The 26945-nt window shown below is 36.2% G+C and overlaps 1 protein-coding gene across 3 annotated transcripts in view; it reads right to left on the bottom strand.

Annotated features, from left to right (window-relative positions):
• Window positions 1-26945, bottom strand: part of NT5C3A (5'-nucleotidase, cytosolic IIIA) — a 39251-nt gene extending 12306 nt beyond the window's left edge. The window contains exons 1-2 of one of the 3 annotated variants that reach the window (XM_027539502.1): window positions 26693-26776; window positions 2849-2903 (exon numbers count right to left, since the gene is read on the bottom strand). In XM_027539502.1, coding sequence (XP_027395303.1) covers window positions 2849-2884 — 36 coding nt within the window. In that variant the 5' untranslated portion in view covers window positions 2885-2903; window positions 26693-26776. Of the gene's footprint in view, window positions 1-2848; window positions 2904-6850; window positions 6953-26692 lie in introns of those variants that run through there. The other 2 variants (XM_027539501.1, XM_027539500.1) reach the window with 2 other exon arrangements.

The raw sequence follows: 26945 nt of genomic DNA on the forward strand, positions 1-26945 counted from the left end.
TGAAATGAACTCCTAATTATTAGTCTACTTCCATATTCAGAAGGTATGATTTCTAAAGAAATTGATATCAAAGTTATACAGTTTTGTTCATAGTATTTGTGAACAAATAATGTGATTATTTGATACTATCTCGTGGCTACACTGAGATAATATACGGCCCGGTAGTCACAAAACTGTCCTAATGATGTCAACCTGTGTATTTCTAAACATAGCTCACATAAAAATGAGTTTGAATTACTTAATCTCTGTCTGAAGCTCTCAATGAAAATATTTTTCCTTTGTTTTCCAATGGTCAAATATGGTACAAACAGAAGTCTTTATTACGGGTACCAAGGAGTGGGCAATACAATTTTTGTGTGATGACATAAAAAGTATAGATTTTTAAAGCCACCTATGCAGACTGGTACATTTATTCACTCATGCACCTAGATGATTCTTGCTTTATTTTGAAGATTAAGCACTGCAAAATTTGACTGATAGCCGTCTCTCCTGCCTACCACATATCTGGCCTGTCTCCACATTAAAGTAGTGTAGGCCAAATTCCTTCCTTCATTTACCATATAGTCATTAAGTGTAAGGCAGTCTGTTAAGCAACCCTGTAAGAGATACAGAAATTTGAGTAAGATATACATCTTATACTCAAATTCATCTTCTCTAACATGGATTGTAATACAAATAATCCAAATAATAAAAACACTGTCAAGATGTCCACATACAATACAAGAGAAAAAGAAGAAACTAAGGTTACTTCTGCTGGGGTCAAAGGAGGGAGACCCATGGAGCTGGGCTTCTGGAGAGAAGCAGGATTTGGGTGTGCTGAGACTGGGGAGGTGTACAGGGTCTCATGTGGGAAAAGGATAAATAGCTCTGTTTTCCTAGAACTTGAGGGTACAGCTGGCAACTTAAAAAGATGTTATCAATTTTTTAGAAGAGCACACCAAAGGTAAAAATTATATAAATCCAGACTATAATGAAAATTATTTAAACATCTATCATCTCAAAAGGCTTGTTTTCCTTCCACAGTGCTTTTGTAAGTTACCTACATTGCTCTGCTGTGCTTAGCCTCTCAGTTGTGTTCCACTCTGCGACCCCATGGACCGTAGCCCGCCAAGCTCCTCTGTCCATGGGGACTCTCCAGGCAAGAATACTGGAGTGGGTTGCCATGCCCTCCTCCAGGGGATCTTCCTGACCCAGGAATCGAACTGGGGTCTCCTGCATTGCAGGTGGATTCTTTACCAGCTGAGCTACCAAGGAAGCCCCAACTACACTGCAACTTGCTTCTAAAGGAGACACATGGTAGAAGGTCCTAGGATCCTGGTAACAACAAATTATATGGTAGGATTTTTTATATCACTTGTATTCATTTTCATAAAAAAAAAAATCAACTCAAGCAAAAAAATGAGTTTAGTCTGACTTAATTCAGAGATACTTATGCTCAGTGTCAATAAATCAAATGCCAATCATGCAATAGATGCAAAGATCATGTTCAAGTATTAGACTGAACTATATAAAACTGCCAACATTGGACTGTTATTTCATGTATTAAAGAATCAGCAATTTCATATGCTTCATCCTAAGAGCTCTAAGTACACTGCTGACAAGCTTAATCAGCACTCTGAATAAATTTTAACCTCCCATCACACAGTGGATGAGGAAAGTTAAATGAAACAAGAGATTTACTAATGTTGACACAAAGCTGCTTGCATGCTAAGTTCTGGTTTATAGGTTCAGACCAGAAAAAGAAAATTAGAAAGAAAAAGCATGAAAAAATAGAGAAAAGGAAGAACAAAAAGAACAGAAAGAGAAGATAAGAAAGAGATCATGGGGCAGCTGTCCTCTTTAAAAGAGAGAAAGAAATAGTGATTTTTAAAATTTTGTGACTGAATAAGGATAGACATAATTTCCCCCACATTTACAAATAAATCCTACTTTCATAAAACACTAACATAATATAGGAGATTAACATTCACTGAGTGCTTACCATGTGCTTTTAAAGTACTTTATATATACTTTTTCATTAAATATGTATAAGGACACGTCAATTATAAGATAAATAAGGTCTGAGGATATAATGTATAACATGGTGATTATTATTATATAATTGAAATTTACCCCAAAATATAACTCAAATATTCTTCAAAAAAAAAAAGGTAGGTTTGTGAAGTCATGGATATGGTAACTAAAGGGGGTAAACTTTCACAATGTATACGCATATCAAATATTCACATTGGACACTTTAAATATCTTATAATTTTATTTGTTAATTACATCTTAATAAAGCTGGGAAAAGATATGAACAAGGACAACAGGAGGCTGGTGGTTTCATGTGTATTTCTTAAAGGTGAGATGGTTGCCTGCATTCAAGGGTGTCACAGCTAATAAGGACTGAGTTAAGATTTGAAGCCAGTTCTGAAGCCAAAGCCTGTATTTTCCCTACCTCATCCTAATGTCTATAATGCAATGAAAGCTACTGCTGTTCAAAAAGTTTTAAAAAATTAGTTAAATGCTTAGTTAAATTAGTTAAAATTTTAACTCAGAGGCCTAAGATGAAAGATCTCATGTTGTATAACTGTGCTGTTACTGAGCAAGGAAAATTTAGCACAAAAAGAAATGGGGTAATCATTTTATCTGCTGAAAAACATTTTAGTGCACATTATATTTCAAGCAAAAAAAAATTCCAAGGAAATTCAATTCAACAAGTATTTGAAATTCTGTTGTGTGTCTAACATTGTGAAGAAAGATCTGTGTAAAGTTACAGTCCCATAATTAATTATCTGGTTAAAGACAGAGGTAAAAGTGGTGCAGATTCACCATTAATAAATGGAACTGGAAATATTCAAATACCCACCATTTTCACATGTACAGCAGAATCTTGATTAAGCATTTCTTGATTATCCAATCTTCTGGATTTTCCCAGGTGATGTCACAGTAAAAGAGAGAGAAAAAAGGTACACGTGACACACATACATTTCAGGCTCTTCCTGTACGTTAATACACTTTTGGTTTGACAGCAATACTAAGTTATTGAAGGCAGCTTTTTTCTTTCCTAAGAAGCTCAGCAAAGATTTTACTCTATCTGACAAACTTTGGGGCTAAAAATTTTGTATGGAGAACTTGCAGCTCTCCTATAAGAACTTATATGGTTTAATAAGATTTGAATAAAGAGTTAAAGTGAAGTATATATTTGGAAAAAAATGTTGTATTGCATGAGTACTTTATCAACATCTTCTCTACATGTAAGGACGAAGTTTGTGGGAAAATTATGCATTATTAATCCTGAATCAGTGAAGAAATATACAAACAGAATGTAAGGAGAAACATAATCCACGGAAGTCAAATTTATTCAACTTTCTCATATTAAAATCTTTAATTTTGTAAAATGCTGTGACTAAGATTTGACTTGTGTTTGAATCTAGCATAGTGTCTGGCACAAAACAGGTAAGTGATAGTGTTGAACTGAATGATCATTTAAGGGTTTTGGATAAGACATCTTATTATACTAAGTTTCATTTTTGCAGTATAAATCTTAAGGAAGATTATTTATTTTTGCTCTTCAATGACTCTACTTTCACTTTATTCCAGATAAGCAAAATTTTATAATGAAAGCACTACTTAAAAAGGGTAAGTTAGCTGAGAGGAAAAACTGACTTCTTCTTAGACTCTGGTAACAGAAGTTGAACATTAGATGAATGTTCTTTATAATTAAAACATGTGTAGCAGATATAAAAAAAATTCTCAAATTCTAAAACCCACCTCCTATTTCATTTAAAGTACATAAAACTGGGAAATATCTTTCCTGAAAAAGTATTTCCCACACCTCTCAGAAGGGCTGCTAGTAAGTTGATGATCTTATAATTGATGGCATCTTAAATGATCTTATAATTGATGATATTTTAAATATCTTAAATATTGATAAACAATATTTAAATAGTAGGATACCTCCATTTTTTCACATGTGAAAAATATTGTCATTGAAATTACCTGGCAAGTCTGTTTCTTCATTTATGGAATCCAAAATATAAACTATGAAATGCTTATGGCTTTTCTTCAATATTTAATATCTGAAAAGGGTTTCTAGATTTCTCAGAAGGCACTATTTAAATAAAACCATTTTATTAGCTTGAAAAAGAGGAAGGAGAATGTGAAAAAGTCAAAGTGAAGCTTATATTAAAAAAATCATGTATTCTGACACATTTGAAAAACCTAAAAGAAAACAATTCAAGCAGTGAAGAATACATTTTACTATCTGGGCATCTAAAATCTTTTGTTATGTGTAGCCCAGCAGACCCAGTTTCTCTCCACTCTCCATCCTCAACTATGGCTCGTTTTGGAGCTTTCATTCACGTTCAGTAGAAAAGGAAAGGGGGAAAAAAAAAAGCCAGTGTTAGTAGGTAAAAGAGTTAATCATCTTTCTCATGATCTCTTCATTAATTTTATTTAAACAAAATACAAATGTAAACAAAGAGTGATCAGAAATTTGATCTGATAATAAATAAAGGCCAACTTTAGGACTAAGCAAACCTCAAAAGCTTACTAGATACTACAAAAATTTCAAGTGACAATATTTCATTCTTCCTAGTCCTCAATGGCAATCTGACCAGAATTTATCCTTATTCACAGATAATCTCACACAAGTGATACTACAGTCCTAATAGAAAAATCACTATCATTACAGAAGTGTACAGACTAAGGTATAAATGTCAGCATTCTGGCAGTATTCTAAGGATGACACTGAAAATGAGGGCAGAGTATTTTTAAACCAATAGGCTTGTAAACCTATACTTGGTATATAAAGTTCTGGCTTACTTTGCCAGCAGTCATCTGTTGCAGATGCTTCAAGAGAAGAGTTGCTGAAAAAAAACAAATCGAGCGCAGAAGACTTGTTCAAAAATAGAAAATATTACCCTTGAACTATGAACTCCAAAGAAAGTTTTGAAGTTTCAAAGTATTTGGAATCTTTAAATGTGGACTGGAAAATGTGGAAACTGGAAAAATAATTACTTTGTGTTCTTTTGCTATGAGTTTAAAGTCTCTACTGTAACAGTGTTCGTTACAAGGAATATGTAGGACAAGGCTAAAGACTGAAGCGAGAGGTAAGAACTTCACTTGAATAGCATAAACTTGAGAACTGACAAGTTTTAGGTATTGTGGTATTTCATTCTGAGATGATTATCTTTACCCTTTGAAGTTATTTATAAATCAATGAGTGAAAATGTCTATATCAAGTGAAAAATCTGACTTGCCTTTATACAGTTTTAAAGTATCTGAATGTAAATTGAATACTTTTAAAGCCCCTCTTGACTGTCTTATAGGAAAGTGAAAAAATATTAAAATTTATTGATATTATTAGCTTAAAAAGCTGTGATTTCTGCTTTAAGTTTGCTACTTTCAGAAACATTTAAACTATACAATAAAGTAATGAAATTTTGAATGATAAACTGTATACTACTTATATAAGAAAAGGTATGTATTACTACAATATGACAGGGTATCAGTAATAGTCCTAAAAATCTTACTGCATATCTCTGGCAACATACATCACTTGTCCTAAGCGTGGGTTTTTAATAATGACACTTAGGGTGATCAGCACATGGAAAATCGAACTATAAATTCATTATTTATAAAACATTATAAAATCAGTTTCTTGGGGGGCATTTAAAGAATTCTCCCTAATTAGATTTTCAAGGCAGCAGTAAAAAATAGCAACAACAAAAAGTACCAACTGGAAAGTGAAACTGTCTCTTGATACAAACATAAAACAAAAATGAAACTGAATAGCAAAAGGTGGGAGAGTAAAAGAAGGTAGAAGAAAACAGATTTCAAAGCTTAGCTATTTAAAAATTGGAAATTTATACCAATTTTCTTAAATAGCAAAACGTGGCTTCTCAGAATATTATAGATACTTATGAAAATACCCAATTTCAGAGCTTAGAGTTTATTCATCTATCCTCCACACCTCCTCTGCCCTACTACCTAATCGTGTTTTTCAAGATAAGAAAACCAAGGCACAGGGAAAATAGATAATTTATGCTGATTACCCTCAGAAAACTCTTGAGTTACTCTGTCCTTGAGTTTGTCCTACAACAAAGGCATAGGTAGTAAACAATATCCGGGGATGCAGGGCTTGGACACAGACTGCCAATAAAAACCGAGTAAACCGCCTTTAAGAAGTGGTCTGCTGCATTAGCTAACTATAAAAGATAAGGCTATTCAATTATTTAAATCTCAGTTAACCACAACATTCTAGGCTCTTATAGTAATACATATGTTTGAATCGATGGTAATGTACATGTTTGAATCTTAATTTTCATCATACAGTATGTTTTAATCCTTACAGACAGTAATCCAGCTTTTATCAATTTATAAAACATAACTAATATAAAGCCATTCCATGATATCCTGGATAAAGCTTATAGGCACAAAATAAAAATTAATTATCTTTATTATTAGCAATAATAAAAAATTCCTAATCCTAGGTACACAAATCACGTGGCTATCAGCAAAACTGAGTCACACAACAACTAAATGAACAACAAAATTAGATTTTTTCTTCCCCCTGAAGAGATTTCTGAGGGTACATGGCTTTTTCTTAATATCAATGCGTGAAACAAGATGTTCTTAAAATTAGATCCTACAAATTAGAATTTCTGAGACCCAAGACACTGCAAAGTTCTCCATATTCACATCTTTGCAAACTATAAAGAAGTTTTGTGTTACACAGGATCGTTCTATTTTAATTTAATTTGGATTTTTAAATGCCTAAAATTTCAACAAGATACAGAATCAAGTTAAGAATCAGATGAAGTTCAACAAGAGAAACTCACTGTTTATATGAACTGTAGACACTTACCCTGTAAAGTAACCGGACAAGCTACAGCAGCAAAAGAAAATTCTTCCTGTCTGAGGAGTACTAATATAGCACAAGGTGCAGCTGAGGGCGGTCCCAGAAGCCTTGGCTAATATGCTCTATGCAAAATCAGTCTTGTGACGCATTACTACACAGTGCTTTATTATGCTCTGGGTGACAGGCTTGCTAGCTCTGCACTAGTCACCAGTCTACAGAACAGGATCAAATAAAATAATGCGGCAGTTAAGAAAGAGAAGGTAAATTTGTACTATTAGAGCACCGCCAACTTGCTCTGCAAAGAAAAGAGGAACCTCAATAGTTTTAAGACTTGAAAACACCCTCTTCCTCATCGTGTGATTCAATTGTCAGCACACTTGTAGTATGTGTACTTCTCTGTACGAATATTATATTTTAATACAAAGTGAAAAAGATCAGGTCCTGTTTGCCAGGGCTGGGGGAGGGGAGAGCAGGGAGCTATTGCTCAACAGGTACAGAGTTTCAATTTGGAAGACGGAAAGTGTTCTGGAGATGGACGGCAGCAGTGGTGGTGGTTTCATAACAATGTCAATACACTTAATACTGCTGAACTGTACACTTAAAAACAGTTAAAAAGGTAAACTCTGTCATGTGTATTTTACAGTTTTAAAACGATTAGCTCGTGTAAGACATGTGAAAAAGAATATTTGCATTAAAGTGTGCTAAGTTGTTAACAATCTTCATTGCAGGGTAGTGGGATTTAAAGTGATTTTTATGTTTTTCTCCATATTTTCCTACACTGTAAATTTCAACAAGACCATGCACGGATCTACTAAAAAATCTGAACAGAATGAAAATTAATTTTTATGGTTAAGAAATTGAAAAAGCTCCTTTCCTGCTGGAAATGAAAGCAAACCGTTGTGAAGATAAATATTTTTAACCTTTAAAGAGAAATCAGTCTTGTTTTTAACCTGAGTCGTAGGATTAAATATGCTAATACCATGTGGCAGGGCCTGATAGATAAGTTATGTTACTGGCTCTGGGAAGCTTTATCATTAGGAACAGGGCTATGCTACACTCATGTAAATAAGTTTGTATACTAGCCTTTTCTCATCTATACTCAAAGGAACCTGAACCAACATAACATTTCAGTAATCAAACTTTGTGAAGCAGCACTCTGTACTACAAATGATACAAAAAATTTTAAAAGTTGTTTTTTAAAAAAGGCCACTAACAAATTACCCAAACTTGATATCTACCAAATGTTAAAAATTTGGCATTACTATCTTATTTTAATAAGATGAGAAGATTGACAACATAATATTCCTCTTAGAGGATAATCTTTTATATTCTAGTAATGGAGGCTCAGGACTTCCCTGGTGGCTCAGTGGTAGAGAACCCACCTGTCAATGCAGGAGACATAGGTTTGATCCCTGGGTTGGGAAGATCCCCTGGAGAAGGAAATGGCAACCCACGCCAGTATTCTTGTCTGGGAAATCCCATGGACAGGGAAGCCTGGGGGGCTACAGTCCAAGTGGTTGCAGGAGTCAGACACTTAAGCGGCTCAACAACAACAATGGAGGCCTAAGGGCAGCTAGGTGATCCATTCTGAAAACACCTCTGTTCTATGTATGAATGTGTTGACTAAACTGTCCTCTAATATATTAAAATGCTTAGCACTGACAAGAATTTTAAAGATACCTTTTTAAAAGATCACTCCAAACGCATCATCTCCAAAGTGAAAGTGAAGTCACTCAGTCGTGTCCGACTCTTTGCGACCCCATGGACTGTAGCCCACCAGGCTCCTCCATCCATGGGATTTTCTAGGCAAGTATACTGGAGTGGGTTGCCATTTCCTTCTTCATCTCCAAGGAAAACAACAAAAAATGATGGAGTTGGAGTTCCACAACCTTTTAGGAGGGGAATTTAGAAATACTATTAAAAGCTTTAGAAATACACATTCCCTTTGTACAGACCAACTTTATGTCCTAAGGACTTTACCCTAAGGAAATAGGGCAGTGTATGAAGATTTAGTTGTAAGGATGTATATGGCAGAGTTGCTTTATAATACTGGGAAACTGTAAACACCTTAAATGCCCAGTATCTAAATGTTTATTGATACAAGGGAGGTGAATAAATTGTGGCATACACGTAAAAATTATACAGTTCTCAAAGATGATTACTATAAATAGTTACAACCTACTGTATGTTTACTGAGTGCCAGACACTTTTAAGCACTTGACATACCTCATCTCATCTCATCTTATAACCTGAGAAGGTGTGGGCTACTATTATCCTCATAGCTGGCAAATGGCAGAAATGGATTCAAACTCAGGTTTCTGTGACTTCAGAATCCATGCCTGTAAATCAATACACAGTACTGCTCTGTGAGATCAATATTTACAGATAAACTGTGATATACATGATCTATTATTGAGTGAAACGAGTTGTGAGAGTATCGATAGCCAGAGTCCAATTTTGGGGGGAAAATCTTTAAATAAGCACAGGAAAATCTAAAGTAGAACACAAAAGACAGTATCAGTAATGGAAGTAAAGGGCCATTTTTATTTTCTGAGCTTTATAAAATAAATGAGTTCCTTGGGGGAAAAATGGCTTATTAAAATGTTATAGTAGTTGACCCAATCATGTCCATAATCAGAAAAGAAAGTTTAAAAAAAAAATCAGAACCAGTCAACATCACATGGATGGATTATTTTGAAGAATATTTCTAAAGCAGAGAATTCAGCCAGTTGACCCTAAAACAAAACAAAATACAGCATGAGAACCAAGATGGCTAGTTTCTTATCAAGAGGGGTATTCTGGTCTCTAAGGGATAGATGGCTTTGGCTCTTTTGGTGTTCTGTCCCGTTACTCTAAGGAGAGTAGAGAAGAGACAAAACATGAGTATTGTTTCCTGACTGTATGTAGAAGACAATGTCTGCCTTTGAATTCCATCCAGTAGGTGAGTATATGCCATGGGGATGGGATTGTATGTCTGGTGAGGTGTCCCTCTATGTCTAAAAAAACAATTTATATACCTTAATTTAAAAATAATTTACTGCTAAAAAGTGCTAATCACCTGAGCCTCCAGCAAGTCAGAATTTTTTTGCAACAGTAACATCAAAGTTCACTGATTACAGACTACCATAACAGATACAGTAACAGTGAAAAAGTTTGAAACACTGCAAGAATTACCAAAATGTGAGACACAAAGTGAGTAAATGCTGTTGGGAAAATGGTGCCAACAGACTTGCTTGATGTAGAATTGCCACAAACCTTGAATTTGTAAAAAATGCAATATGTAAAACGAGGTATGCCTGCGTAATTTAATCATTAAAACCCTAACAGAAAGATAATACTTTCCTTTTCATTATAGACTAGGAATCTAAGATCTGGGAGAAGTCACTTATTACTTACATAGATGACCTGGGAGACTTTTTTTTCTTACTACATCAGCACTGTTTCTAGGAAATAATATCAGCATAACACTTACATGAGAGGACTAAAGATGTGTATCAATAAGAACAATGTTTTGAAACTTGCCAGAAAAAAGGAAGAAGAATAGACGCAAAATACTGAATGAAAGAAAATGAATTTTGTTTCAAATAGCTCTAGGATCTTTTTTTTTTTTGAGAGGAGATTTAACAGATCCAGGAAAAAGTCATAAAGTCATAAAGGCAGACTCTTTTAACAGCACACAGTGGACTTTCATCTCTGGACACAATGACTGGGCCTTGTTGCCTGGGAGTTTCTTTATTCACTGTCGTAGAAACAGTAATTACTCATACCACTCCTAATGAAACTCTAAACCTGAAACTGATATACCAAAGAGCAAAGAATCATGCAGGAGTCAAATATTTGGCAGATTTTTCTCCCCTTATAACACTGCCAACTGGCTGTCTTTATCACTATAGAAAGGGGTATTCATTTGTACTTCTGAATAACTGGTTACAATGTTTAGATGTTGTCAATTTTCAATTAACTTGAAAAGCTAAAAATGATCACTGCATACTTTGCCATCAAAAGTTGTGAAATAAGAAAAAAACAAAGTCCAGAGAAAATCTATCCATTTAAATCTTAATAACTTATTAATTGATTTTATTTTTATTCTTTGGTCAGGGACTAAAGAGAATAAAGGTATTGCATTAATTAACAGTTGTATATGAAAAAAAACACTTCATAATCCCACATAAAACCTGTGGTATACAGTTATTTCTCAATAATCCAGCCTATGACTTAACTAAAGTTTATCATAATCCAATTATCATTCCTCTATGTAATGTATTTTTAAACTTCACCCTGAACTTGACTGACACCCTAGGAAGTTATTCCAAACCAAGCAATAAAGTCATATAAGGAAGACAATTCATAGATGAGATGTAATCCTCTCTATAAGGACTCTTGCAAAACTTGTTCCTGATAATTGTTGCATGATGTAAACAGCAAGACCATTTTTTTAAACATGCAAAACACCTGTCTAGGTATCTGACTTCTATCAAAACTTCTCTGAAAAAAACGAGTCAACTAACTTCAACAGGGTAACTGAAATAAATGATATAAATGTTTATATGAATATGGCTTAAAATATTTAATGAGCAAAAACAGAGCTGAAAATAACTGCTACATGCTGGGAAAATGAACAGTAAATAAAGATTTTCCTATAAGTTTTATTCTTGTTTAAAGTAATTTCAAAAACATATCCTATTTGGTGACTGTTAGCACAGCTTATTGCTGCATTTATGAATTCACACACATATACACCAACTGCAGAAAACCCATGGGTCTGGTCTCAATGCATTTCTTAAAAACTCTATGCAACAATCTAGGATTGAGGAACTTAATATTCAGAAACTCAAATGAAGTTTTTGAACATAGTCTATATCTTTTTATTTTTTCACTTAAAAAGTAATAAATTCTGTAAACTCCTTTAGAGGAAATGACATTATGTTGTAATAAGTAGGTCAAGTTCAAGAAAACTGTGTGTAAGACAATACCATAATGAAGGAAGTCGTTCTTCCTTCCTCTCCTCTCAAACGTGCTATTAATAGTAGTAAACATTCAAGATGCTCAGCACTGAAATTGATGTTCCCGTTTTATTATGTCTAAATTTCTGCGCCTGAAATGTAACAGCAAGAAAAACTTTTGTTTTAATTTTGGACTCTTTCCACATCACACAGTTGGTATTCTATATGTTGAAAGGAAACAGTATTGCTTGGGATTACTAGTTTGGTGTGGGTTCTATTAAAAATGGTAAGAAACAGTTATGCTACTAATGGCTTTTATTATTGGTGTATTATATCCAGCACACCTAAAAGGAGAGTACAAAGAATGAACTTACTATCCCTTCTTTCAGCTATGCTAAACAAACTCAAAAAATAATAAGGTAAGAAAACAATGAAGAAAATTATTGAAAGAGATTCAAGTTTATAAACTAATAACTTATAACAAAGAATTATTTAAAATTAAATGGATGATATCAGTGGTTGATAACTTTAGTTTTTAAAAGTTTATAAGCAGAAGAAAATGGCAACCCACTCCAGTATTCTTGCCTGGAAAATCCCATGGACGGTGGAACCTGGTAGGCTACAGTCCATGGGGTTGCAAAGAGTTGGACATGACTGAGCAACTTCTCTTCAAGTAGAAGAAAACATAAACTAGAACCCCCTGAAAACTTCTTTGAATAGTAATAACCCAGGAAACCAAGTAACTTAGAAAAGTTTTGATAACGTATGTGTGCTCAGTCGCTCAGTCATGCCTGACTTTTGCATGCCATGGACTGTAGTGCCACAGGCTCCTCTGTCCATGGAATTTTCCAGGCAAGAATACTGGTGTGCGTTGCTTTTTCCTTCTCCAGGGGATCTTCCCAGCCCAGGGATCAAACCTGCATCTCCTGCGTTGGCACGCAGATTCTTAACCCCTGCACCACCTGGGAAGCCTCTTGATAGCATATATTACATTCAGTATGAAATGTGTGACACAGAAACCAAGCTTGTGGTTGTCAAAAGGGAAAGGGGTGGGAGAAGGGATAAATCAGAAGTTTGAGATTAGCAGAAAAGCTAATTTTATACTACGTATAAAATAAACAAGGTCCTACTGTATAGTACAGGGAACTACATTCAGTATCTTGTAATTAACTATAATAGAAAAGAATCTGAAAAAGAATATCTATAAAAATACATCTGAATCACCTTGCTGTACACCAGAAACTAACACAGCTATACTTTAACTAACCAAATCAAACCAAAACAAAACCAACAGTGGAACAGTTGCTTATTAGAACTTATAAAAATAAGTTTGGTAGAAAGTGGCCTTTAAAAAGCTTTGTGGTCAGTTTTGTATTTGTGAGCTCTTTCAAACTTTAACAGATAGCTCCATGCCAGATAAACTATAACACATGAAATGACAATCCAATTTCTTTTCTGAACTAACTAGTATAAAACTCTAAGACAAAAGTCTCTCAGAAAGAGACAAATAGAGAAAACATACCTAATTTCACTTTGAATAAACATACAAAAGTTTAAATAATAAACCAGTAACAAACTAAATTTAATATAATAACCATTTAATGTGACTGAATCAAATATATTCCCAAAATCAATTAATAGTTATCAAAGAGAAATGACAGGGTCACAAATGACTATATTTTCTTCTTCATATTCTTGGTATTTTCTAAATTTTCTGTAATGAATAATATACTTAGAAGAAAATAAAGACTATTTTTTAAAACTTATATGTTCCAAAATAAAAGAAAGTTAAAGTGTATATAATGTTACTATATACCTCTTAGAACCAATGGGCAGTATATGTTAAGTCATATTTATGAAGTGAAATGAAAATTATCTACTGGGACAAAATCATAATATTTTACTATTTTTTCTTCAGTAGCCTTCCTCATTCCATGAGTGGGAGAATAAATTAGTGAGTAAGCTATACAAACTAAACAACATGCTATATTTTCCTACCCTGGCTATAAAATGAAGTCATAATGTGTAAATGAGGACTTATGTGCAAATTAAGGTCAGCAAAACATTCTATAAAGAATTAGCACAAAGGTATGAAAAGCAGGGTTATATTTAGCAACTCAAAAATGGAAGTGAAATTAAAAGAAAAAAACTTGAAAAATGTATTTCTAACATACTCTCGTGGCCAAAAGCATTTTATAAAAATTCTTGCAAATTAAGACAAAGAACTGATGATTCAGCAAAGAAGAAAATAAATGGTCAAGTATTTTAAAAGTTTAATTTCAAAAGTAATAGAAACATTGTTTTTAAAAAGCTATCATTTGGCAAAGATGAGGAAAAAAAAGATACCTACTTCCAGGAAAACATGGAGCTAGGTACTTGGATATACTGTTGGTGAAAATATAACTTGGTACAACCTTTCCAGAGGGTAACCTGGCAGCATACTCAAAAGGCTTTGCTCCAGCAATTCCATTTAAACAGTCACGGACAGGCATAGATGCTACAAGAATGTTCACTGATCCATTATTTATCATAACAGAAAACGAAAAACAAGCTAAACGCTCAACAATGAAGAACTTGCTAAATAATTGATGATATTCATATATAATACTGAAGTAACATAATATTAAAATAAGGGTGTTTGTTATTAAGAAATAAATTAACAAGTGAATCATCTTTTTAAAAACAATGTTATCAACTATGACCCCATGGGAAAAATGATACTTAACAGTTATATGCATGGAAAGAGAAAGGAGTACATTTACTAAAATATGGGTTTTTTTTGGTTGGTGAAAATTGCAGATTACTTTTTTTCCCCCCTCATCTAGATATACTAATTTTATATCAGCATAAAGTATCTCAGAAATAAAAAGAGGAAGAATCAATGGGAGATTAAGTATAAAATAGGCAAATAATTTAAAAATGGAGAAATTCCTTATAAAAAGCTTAATTGTAATTCAGGCATTCATGAGTCAATCATCAAAACTCCCCTAAAGCTGAATCAAATGACTGGAAATCCACACATGGTATAGACCCCATGAGTTAATTAAATCTATAATGATCAAGACCTGTGCTTACTGTAAGTATACTAGAGGGGACTCAAAAGTGAGTCAAACGCATGTAGCTTTATCCTTTATAGTAACTCATACTTCTTGTACAATTATAGTGAAATTAACTGAAAATGATGTGATGGTATGTGCCAATCCTCCACGTGTGCTTCCCAGGCCAGCTGAACCATCTACAAAGATGACAGCAGGAATGCAGATTAAAAAACGTTGCTCAAAATTTGGCATAATGCTGTACATCTCTCATTCTTTTTAATATTTTTAACTCTGAGAAAGATGTATGATATAATAAAACCATTCAGTTTTTAATCTCCAAATCTGAGGTCTCAAATAAAATACTGTTATCAAATAAAATTAGAGATAATTTTTAAATGCATTACTTAGTATGAATATACTACATGAAAACATCATGTCTAAAATCAAGATGGGAAAAGAATAGCTTTATTTATAGAAGGAAGAAGATAGAAGAATTAACATTTACTGAATAACTAGCATGTGGCAAAAATAGTTTGGCACTATCTGGACATACAAGATCATAAGACAGTGCCAAACTAAGCCAAATGCAACTCAGTCTCTAATTAATTCCTAGTTCTAATGCTGGTGTAGTCCCTTTTTATCTTAGAGAACTTTGGTGGGTTTCTTCTTTGTAACATTTCACTATGCTATAAAGCTAGGCTAGGTTCTCAAGTTTTTCCTATCTCCCTATATTAAAATTGATCACGTGTTTCATTCCCTCTGAACGCTGAAAGTGTGACTGAAGAAATTGAGATGAACTGACAAACTGTTCATGGGGGAAGACTGTATAATAACACAACTATTATTATTTTTGTTGATGGTGTTACTTTGAACCCAGACTCCGAGTAGGACATCTGAGGTAAGGTAAATGAGAAGGCTGTACCATGACAAGTCTTCAAAGGAAATACAACAGAGGCAGGAAGTATCTTGCAGGAACCCACATCATGTTAAACCTGTGATCATCTACTTCCACCTAATTACAAGCAGGAACTTGCCAAACACATTGAGCAACTCTCCTCAACTGCTAAACAACTCTAACCTATTAGCACCTTGAAAACGAAGAACACATATTGGAAAAAGGGAGACAAATGGTATTTACATCTGTAATAGCAAAATACTGTCTTACTTGGCTTAAATTTCAAAGCTTAATAGTTTTTAGGAGAGGAAAAATAATTTTCTCTCTACCCTTCTAGGTTCCTGCGAGATCCCCCGTACCAGAAAGAAAGATTAACAGAAAAAATTAATTTCGTAGCTACAAGAGCCTCCACAAAGATATGAGCCCCAAAGACAGCCAGGCAATTGATCAAGGCTTATATATTATACAATGCTGAGCTGAGAAACAGGCAGGGGTCTGGGGCTTCAAAGGGGAGGAAGGCAATTCCCAGGAAGAGGGGAAGATCAAACGTTTGGTAAGCAGACATTTGTCCCTCTCTGTAGGGAAATGTCCCAGATGAAAACTGTGATCTTTAGCTCTCTCACGGTGGAGGACCCCTTTCTCAATTTTTACGCAGGTAAGGAGTAGGTAAAAAGCTTTTCTTGAGTCGGCTGCGTCTTGACTGCCTTCAACGCCAAATATTTCACACACCAAAATGGCACGTTGTGGGGGTGGTACCTTCTGTTTCACTTCAGGTTAAAGCAACAAAGAGTAAACATAAAAGTGCATTAACAAGAAAGGTAATTTAGAAATGAAGCACTGTGCCATGAGAGGGGAAGTCTGCCACCTGCTGGCAGAAAAGCAGAATTGCATGAGTTCCCTGATCGCTGTTATTTTTAAGGGGGGACCATCTAGACAGCATATTAAAAAGCAGAGACATTACTTTGCCAACAAAGGTCTGTCTAGTCAAGGCTATGGTTTATCCAGTAGTCATGTATGGATGTGAGAGTTGGACTATAAAGAAAGCTGAGCGCCAAAGAATTAATGCTTTTGAACTGTGGTATTGGAGAAGACCCTTGAGAGTCCCTTGGACTGCAAGGAGATCCAACCAGTTCATCCTGAAGGAGATCAGTCCTGAGTGTTCACTGGAAGGACTGATGTTGAAGCTGAAACACCAATACTTTGGCCACCTGATGTGAAGAACTGACTTATCTGAAAAGACCCTGATGCTGGGAAAGATTGAAGGCGGGAGGAGAAGGGGACAACAGAGGATGAGATGGTGGGACAACATCACCGACGCAATGGACATGAGTTTGGGTAAACTCCAGGAGCTGGTGATGGACAGGGAGACCTGGTGTACTGCAGTCCATGTGAGCAACTGCACTATCTATCAGGTAAGGTTCATGACATTAGATTTCAAATAAGTTATTATGTGAAGACATAAATTACAACCTATAAAAGGAGAATAAAGATTGAAGTAGGATTTCAGATTCTCTGTATGCTTAATTCAATAATTATTTTAAAAACAAGTAAAAGAGGAATACATGGAAATGATTTAAATAAATTATAGGGAACATTTAAACAGCTATGAAAATTTAGGATAATCCAAAACACTTTGCAAAATTATTAAATCTGTGGGGGAGGGAAAACAATTTTCCCTCTACCCTTCTAGGTTACTGGCTGAGACTCCACTGTAATGAAAGACAGATTAGCAGGAGAAAAACAAGTTTAGTAACATATACAGTATACTTCCTGTATACATCAGAGATACCCAAGAAAACTGAGTTAACTTCCAAAATGACCCAAGCCATCAGTGGCTCAGATGGCAAAGACTCCACCTGCAATGCAGGAGATCTGGGTTTGATCCCTGGCTTGGGAAGATCCCCTGGAGGAGGGCATGGCACCCACTCCAGTATTCTTGCCTGGTGAATCCCCATGGACAGAGGAGCCTGGGGGCTTACAGTCCATGGGGTCACAAACAGTCGGACACGACTGAGTAGCTAAGCACAGCACATCACCTACATACCATCTTTAGCTAAAGACAAAAGATGCGGGGGAAGGAAAAGCCAGGTTTTCAGGCAAAGCTCAATAAACAAGGTATGGTTATGTGGAGTTGAGATTTTTAAGAGTTTTTATGTGTTTATGTGCTCAGTTGTGTCCATCTCTTTTCAACTTCACGGACTGCAGCCTGCCAGGCTCCTTTGTCCATGGAATTTTCAGGCAAGAATACAGGAGTGGGTTGCCATTTCCTCCTCCCGGGATCTTCCAGGGAACGAACCCGCATCTCTTGCCTCTCCTACATCAACAGGTGGATTTTTTTTTAAATTACTGAGCCACCTGGGAAGCCCAAGAGTTTCAACAGACTCAGTCATTGCCCTCTTCCTGGTACAGAAAGGGAGACAACCCTATAAATGGAAATTTTCCTTAGAAGTGTAAATTGCTCTTATCAAAGGGTAACTTCTGCTTATTTCTCAGAGTTTCTCTCGCGTCAGCTGTTTTTTTTCCTTTAAAAAAAAAAAAAAAAACAGAGAAACAGCCTAAAATAACCCAGATACCACAGAGGCGTATTTTGGGGTTACAAACTCTGCTCCCTTTCAGATCCTATATATTTCACTTCTGCAACGTGTCAACTTTCAGCCCTCCTCTTTCTGCTGCTCCGATGGCCGTCTAGAGAGCAGTCATTCTCTTTACTCCAGGCTTATTTTAATTCCTGCTCCTCCTGGGTGGCAGATTTGCCACCCCAAGGTGTACCTTTTTTGCATAAGGATTATTTTGAGCTGATTATTTCAGAGAAACAGCAGACACAGAGAAGCTTAGAAAACAGAGTAGACATTACCCTTGTAGGTCAGTTGGTAAAGAATCTGCCCGCAATGCAGGAGGCCTGGGTTCAATTCCTGAGTCGGGAAGATTCCCTGGAGAAGGAAATGGCAACCCAATCCAGCATTCTTGCCTAGAGATACCAAGGAACAGAGGAGCCTGGCAGGCTACAGTCCAAGGGGTTGCAAGAGTCGGACACAACTTAGCGACTAAACCACCAAGGGAAATTTGTATTTTTTAATAAAAGAAATCTCCATCTGCATCGCCCTTTGTACGAGGAAGAGAAGATGATTAAAGCACAAGAAATCTATCAATGGAGAATGCACTTCAATCTGAGTATCAACCTAGGTCAGGTTTATCAACTTCACTTCCTCCACACCTCTTCTACACTCTTCTTTTTGCCTTTAGCTTCAGATGGTATAATTCTAAGCCATCCAGGAGTTACTCACTTTCCCTTGGTATTGTACATGTTAGTGAGCTTGTTAGTTTCTCTCTTGTTAGTTTGTCTTGCTATGGGGTCCCCAGTGGAGAATTTAGAAAGGTGGAGGGAAAATTATTCTCTCTTCTCCTACACTCTTCTCCTTCTGATCTAGCAATGCTAATTTAGTGTATCTCAGCTACCAGATTATTCATATTAAAACACATTCCAGATGTTATTTATTAAAAAATTAAAAAAAAAAAACAAGCTCAAGGGATCTTTAGCAAATTATTTACAAATACCTGATAATGGAGATGTTTCTACAATGTGGTCCAACACACACCTTTTAAAATGTTATTGCTATTCATTAACCAGTTTTAAAAAAATAAATAAAATAAATGCTCATGTTACTTCAAACATTATGAAACATTAAAGGATGATAAAGTTGAAGGTTTCCTCCATAGTCTCACCCTCCCAAGTTCGACTGTCACCAGCAACAACCATCAACAGCTTCTGGTATAGTTTCTCAAGAAGTTCCAATAACAAGCACATACATGTATATCTTTTCTGGAACTACAACTGTCCTACACCTTGCTTTTTCCCCCTAATTACTATCTTTTGAGCTTTTTAAAACGTTAACTCATACAGATTTACTTTTTTCTTTTTCAAAGCTGCACAATATTTTATTATATATGTGTACCATAATTTAACCATGCACTATTACTTACTTAACCAATGTATACCACCTCCTGAGTAAATGAAAGTGCTCATTTTCCTATGTTCTCATCACTCTGCTTTCTCTTCTTCATACAGTAAGTAAATTCTGGCAGCCTCAATTTTCACTCTTTGTGAGCAATTAACCTGGAAGTTTTGTGACTTGTAAAATTTGTAATTATGCTGGTGGCAGGAATTTGAACTGTTTACTTCAATGGTTCTCAAATTTTTGTAAGCCTCAGAATCATGTGAAGAGGGGGGGACTTGTTAAATGAAGACAGTAAAAGGATTTAAGGATATGATACCTTTTAGCCAGAAAACAAAATTATTGGATAAATTAAAAATATTAGTATATAAGACCTTATGGAAAACCTGATCAAAGTTTTTGGTCAACCTAATATCTGGTCCAAGGATGGCTTCATCTGTCATGTAAATGAGTTCACAACAAAAAGAATAAGCAAAAACACCCAGTTTGTAAAGCTAAAACTTTTTTCAGGAACTATTCTAGCTAACATGAAAATAGCTCACTAGATAAGATATCAAACTTGTCACTGCAGTTGAAAATGTGGTTAACTTGCTACATGAGGATAACACTCAGGAAACATGACAAATGTGCTTTGAGAAGACAAAAATCATATGCCTGGCACAAACATTTCCATACTTGCAAATCTGGAGATTCAAGATGACCTTGGATATTTTCTCTGACAAAGTTAAGAGTTTAATGTATTTTCCTTATTTGAAGATATATTTTACTCAAACTGGACACATCATGATTTCTACCCCTCAAATATCACCATGTCTATCAAACATTACCCAATGTCGCCTCCTATTCCTTTGAACGCCACAAAGCTTTCTGTTGATCTCTCTCTCATAACATTTATATTCTTTCATTCTAGAAATACTGTTAGGACTTTAGCTTTTAAGCTAGTAGTGACACCTATTTCGGAGAAGGCAATGGCAACCCACTCCACTACTCTTGCCTGGAAAATCCCATGGACAGAGGAGCCTGGTAGGCTGCAGTCCATGGGGTCACTGAGGGTCAGACACGACTGAGCGACTTCACTTTCACTTTTCACTTTCATGCATTGGAAAAGGAAATGGCAACCCACTCCAGTGTTCTTGCTTGGAGAATCCCAGGGACGGGGAGCCTGGTGGGCTGTCATCTATGGAGTCGGACATGACTTAAGCGACTTAGCAGTGACACCTATTTAGCTGGTTAGCTTCTAAATCTCAGCATGTTATGAAGGCAGTGGCCATATCTCAGGAACTATTAATACTAAGATCTAGCTACTTTAGGTGTGGATGAATAAATCTTTACTCTTTGGGTAGACAGAAGATCAAAGCTATTCAGAATTTATATCCTCTATTGCTATTATTACCAAGTACTTGGAATGCTCTATTTTTCTATCAGCTGACTGACCACCTGTGATATTATATGTACTTTCATTTGATCAAATATTGAATACTTACTGAATGGTCAGTGATATGAAAAAAGAACAGGTACTACAGGGTAGCCTGGTAGACTGCTGATTACCTTCATACATGCCCTCTCCTTTCTTACTAACAGAATCTCCATTTTGTCAGAGGGTGGTTAAGTTGCTCAAACAGACAAAATTCCTCAGCTTTACTTACAGTTATGGTGACCATATGACACTATTCCCTCCAAGCACATGTAAGGAAAAAGTTTTGCTTATGGAGTAAGTATTCTCCTCCTTGCTCCCTCACTTCTGCTGTCTGGAAGATGGAGATGTTGGCCAGGACTACTACAGCTTGTGATCGTGAGAAAAGCCAAGGACATTTCAAAGGCCTCTTCATACCTTATACCCCTTAGTTAACACCAGTAACTGCTATCTTTTGGATTTCTTGTTACACTAGAAAAATAAAATCTGTATTGTTTAATAAAGCCATTGATTTGGGGTCTCTGTTTCTCTTAGTCAAGTGCAACTAATAAAAAAGGATGACAAAAAAACCAGGCACCAATCCAGACATACCAGAACATACATTATAGTAAACAATATAAGAGAGTGCATAAATTGCTAAATTATGAGAAATCATCAGGAAATGCCACAGGAATTCAGGGAACACGCTTCACAGAACAAATCAAGAATTTAAAACATGTGCTAAGAAGTCATAAATTTCTGTACTGATAAAAATTAAAGTTGAGTTATCAAAATATTTTAAAAGCCTATGTGATAGTGTTAACCCCCTGAAGCAGTTGTTTAAATCTTGGTTTTTCCCTGCCCTTTTTCTAAATATATCTAAATTATATATATATTCTATATATATACATTCTAAATATATATACATTCTAAATATATATACATATTCTAAATATATATATATATTCTAAATATATCTAAATTTAGATTCAATAGTGGGCTTTCCACTTACAGACTAGCACTCAGAAAACATCTGATATTATCTTAAGATAGAAGAAAGGAAGATTTTGTTAGAAGTTTATCTCTAGGAAGGAAACACACTAAGGTTTCAAAAACAGCACCAGCTATTTAAGGAATAATTGCTGATGTTCACGAGGAAGCCATAAATACTTGAGACGTGTTTAAATTAGAAATGACAGTTTAAACTGGTTGGGGAGCTTCAAGTGGCAGTTCCATCTCCCTTATTCCTGCTGTCCAAATAATTTCCACCTTCTCTGTTGCTCTTTAGGGAATAGTGTTAAGACTATACATTTATAAAAAAAAAAAAAAAAAAGACTATACATTTATTCTGGTTTTGTGTTCCCATTTTATTTCATTTGTTAGATACGCCTACTTCGGGAGAATCTCCCCACTCCAGATTTATATAGATATAAGTAACATACATCATTATAAATTTAAGGTATACAGCATAATGGTTTGACATATGTACATTGTGAAATGAATACCGTAATCAGTTTACTCAGCATTCATCTTATACAGTAAGAAAGCAAAAGAAAAAAAGTTTCTCTTTGTGATAAAAAGGATTTATAAATCCTTTTTGTGATAAAAAAGGATTTTTAGGATTTAATCTCTAACCTTCCTATATATCCTACAGCAGTGTTAGCCACAGTCATAGTGTTAGCTAGGGTTGTACATTACAACTCTAGTGCTTATTTATCTTATAACTGTAAGTTTGTACCTTTGACTGCCCCCTTCCAATTACTTTGGGAGAATTCAATAAAGGATATGAGAAAACCTGAATGACATTAAACCATCTCATTTCCTTTTTTGGAATTAGTTTCCTATTGGAGAAAAATAAGTGTTAATCTGTTGGTAAAAAGTATAACTAGAATATACTCTGCTAATGAAGAAAAAAGGAAAAGAGTTGATATATAAAAATTGGAAAGAGGTGCCATTTAGTAGGAGAAATTAAGTCAACTGGACAGAAACAAAGAATGAAGTAAGTAGACGCAGTTGGTGTAAGGCTGAAAATAAGACATAATGTAAATTAAAATATGCTGGAATAAACACCTCTAAACCAGTGTACCACCAGTGAGTGGTACAGTCAGCCGTCCATACCTGTATGTTCCACATCAGTGATACCATCAACCAAGGACTGAAAATACGTGGGAAAAAAAGTCCAGACAGTTTCAAAAAGCAAAACTTGAATTTGCTTCTCCCTGGCAACAATTTACACACCACTTACATTGTATTTACAACTGTTTACATAATATTTACACTGTATTAGATATTAGAAGTATACCTTTTTTATACTATGTTTGAGGCAAGTTAATAAAATTTTTTCAGACCGCACTTAACTCTGAGCAATGAAACTGAATCTGGCTAAGGGATTATACAGATACATATATAAGTTTTTTTTTTGACTTGGGCTAAGGCAGTGGCACCCCACTCCAGTACTCTTGCCTGGAAAATCCCATGGATGGAGGAGCCTGGTAGGCTACAGTCCATGGGGTCGTGAAGAGTCGGACATGACTGAGCAACTTCCCTTTCACTTTTCACTTTCATGCATTGGAGAAGGAAATGGCAACCCACTCCAGTGTTCTTGCCTGGAGAATCCCAGGGACGGGGGAGCCTGGTGGGCTGCCGTCTATGGGGTCGCATAGAGTCGGACACGACTGAAGCGACTTAGCAGTAGCAGCAGCAGAGACTATTTAAAATATATGGGAGATAGTGCATAGGTTATAATTAAACTATTTACCATTTTATAAAAGGGCCTTGAGCATCCTTGGAGTTTGGTATTCAAGGGAGTGGGAACCAGCCGCCCAAGGATAGTGAGTGACTATTGCACATTCTTAAAGAGAGAGGACTGTTCCTTATTTCTTTAAAAGGTTACCTGTCCACCTGTGTTCTCTATCCCCAGCCTTCCTATCTTCTCTAGTACTCAGCTTGATTGATTATTCCCTTTCCTCCTCTCATTTCATTAAGCATTCTCACTGTCCTGCCTGCCAAAATGGTCACGTTGCCAACCGCTCAAAACCTAAGCAAAAAACAACATACGCTGAAGGCATGAGTATTTTTGCATTTAATAGTCACTTTCTGGTCTTCTTCACTTTGTTGTTCTTTTAGTGGCTGTCTAACGCACATAGCTTTGAGTTCAACATGTGACCTGTGCAGACTGACACTGCTGACTCTGACCCTTCTTTTTGGTAATGCGTTCTCTTTTCCCACATCTGAGATCTCTGTTTTCTTCACTGAACACCCGTTATTTGTCAGTATTCTCAAGGTTTCTCTTTTCATCCTTTTGCAAAGTTTTGGATGAGAAATCATAACCATTTTCACTATTACTGCCAAGAAGTTAGACATTTCAGAAAGTACTGGTGCTAATCCCAATCTAGCTTCTCAATTCCAGCACTACACTTTCAGTTGCTGTTGCTAATAATAGCAACAGGTAAAGTACATACTGTATATTACTATGGGCCACTATATGGCAATAATTGCTTTTCAAAGCTCTTTACTTAATGTAACTAATTTATGGACATTTCTACTTGGCTAAACAGGACAAAGTGAATTTGCTCCACTTTGTCCCTGTCTGCTCTCTCTCTCCCCCTTTTGATCTTGGCTAATAATGTAGCCGTTATTACCATTTAGTTTGCAATCCCCACAATGTGATTAATCTCTTTAATGATCCTAAATAATGATAAGCTCCCAAATGATAGCAATTATGCCCACTGTGTTATTTCATGTAACTTCATAACTACCCCATGAAGTAGGCAGTATTATGATCTTCCAATTAATAGGTGAGCAGGGTCAGAGAAGTTAAAAAGCCGGCTCAAGATCACATAGCTTGATAGATGAGAAAGCCTAGATTCCGCGCTAGGTTTGTATGAGTCCAGAGTTTGTACTGCCAAGTCCTGTTGATTTTATCTCTGAAATGTTCATCCTCTGAGCTCTCATTTTCTAGTCTAGGCTCTAATCATCTTTCACAAGGAATACTGCCAACATCCTCCTAAATTATTTCCTTTTTTCCAGGCACTCCCCTTTCACCTTCTCCTAAGTGATCTTTATAAAATAAATTTTTGAACATGCAATTATCCTGTCCAACTACCTTTCATGGCTCCCCACTGCCTAAAAAATAAAGGGCAAACTGTTTGGAATGGCTTTACAACATTCCTTTACACTTTGTCTCCTTGTCCACATTCCCTATCTCTTCCTTCCAAACACACATCTGTATATTATGCTGCAGCCACAATACTACTTGTCCTTATGCCTGAATTAATATTACACATTATGTATATTTAAAGATTATGGCTTCATTGTGGATTTTGTGAAAGCACTGACTTTTTTTTACCTCTACTTGGTTTAGAAGAGAAGTGATAGACCAATGCACAGTCCAAGTACATACAAGAAGGTATGGCAATGTGGGGTTTTTTCCCCCACACATATATTATACATTTTTGGTTTGGAACAAAAGGAAGCCACCAATGTTTTCTATGCAGGATAGCAACATAAACAAAATGAAAAATTTGAGATTAACAACATTTGCTCTTATGAGTACAGAAATGGAGAAAAGACTGCAATAATAATCTAAGACTAATTTAATCCTAGCAATAAGCAAAACTATTGGCATAAGAAACATGTGGGGAATTAACATTTTTTAAACTTTTATTTATGAAAGAATATTTTTGTATTCAGCCCAGGGCCAAGAGCAAAGATTGGGACAAATAGTTTCTGTGCTCAATTAGAACATAAAGTTGAAGCTACGTATTCTCAGACATGAACCTAAAATTACATTATTTAGTACAGTGGTAAACTGTCCTCTGATCTGTCAATACTAGATCCTAGAAGTTCATGTGTGTAGTATATTATTGGGAGTATACACAGGACTATTCACTCCAGTAAGTACCAAAGAATGCAACTCACTGAGAAAAATTGTCTTGATGAGTGGGCTCTAACTAAAACACAAAACATCCCTAACTTTGGAGCAAATATTGCCTATAATGCACCTCAAATGGAATTCTTCAAATACTGTCTTACAATAAAATTGGAAATAAATTTCTAAAACGTTATGTAAGAGGTTTGGTGGGGGGGGGGGGGGGGGGGGGGGGAATGAACACAAAGATACTTCCCAGCAGTTTGAGACAGGAAGGAGTAACATTTCAAATACAAAATAAACTATTCTGAGCTCCAACTGGGTTAACTGTCATTTCTTTAACCACGGACAAGTTACATCTTGTCATAACCGAGCTCATCCTGGCCATGATGCAAAAACCACCGTCAGAATGGGATTGTTGCAACGGTTTGACCCGGGATGCCAGGAGGACGGCGAAACATCCCCAGGAAGTTCCATTTCTTGAAAAAGCGGGTGTTGCTGCGGGAGGTAGTTTTTTCCCGAATTACCTATTTGCTGCCTTTTTGTTTCAAATAGACATAACTAAGCCCACGGGAAGCCGAGCGCTGCCGTCAAGGGTCCAGACCAGGTCATCGGGCCCGCGGGGTCGTCCCAGGCGGGACGAACGGGTCCCCAGTGGGCCCCCAGCATTCCAGCAGAGGTCGGCGCGGGAAGGCGAGGCCGGACGGACCACCCCGACCCCTCACGCGCCCCGGCACGACAAGCCCCCACACTCACCATTTCGATGATCTTGGTCTTCCGGCCTGTCTTTCTCTTCAAGGTGAATATGTACTGGGCCAGCACCACCCCCGCCACCAGGGCGCACACGCTGGCGCTCGCTACCGCGCCCACCCTCGCCACCGCCGCTCGATCCATGGACCTGGCCTCTTTTGCCTCGCGGTTCGAGAAGAGGTCGCTGGGTGGCCACCGGCCTCAGAAACGCCGGCCGGTGGACAAGCCTGGACGCCCCGCCCCTCCTGCACGAGCCCCG

This window comes from Bos indicus x Bos taurus, chromosome 4 (genome assembly GCF_003369695.1).
Source record: "Bos indicus x Bos taurus breed Angus x Brahman F1 hybrid chromosome 4, Bos_hybrid_MaternalHap_v2.0, whole genome shotgun sequence".
NCBI classification, from domain to species: Eukaryota; Metazoa; Chordata; class Mammalia; order Artiodactyla; family Bovidae; genus Bos; species Bos indicus x Bos taurus.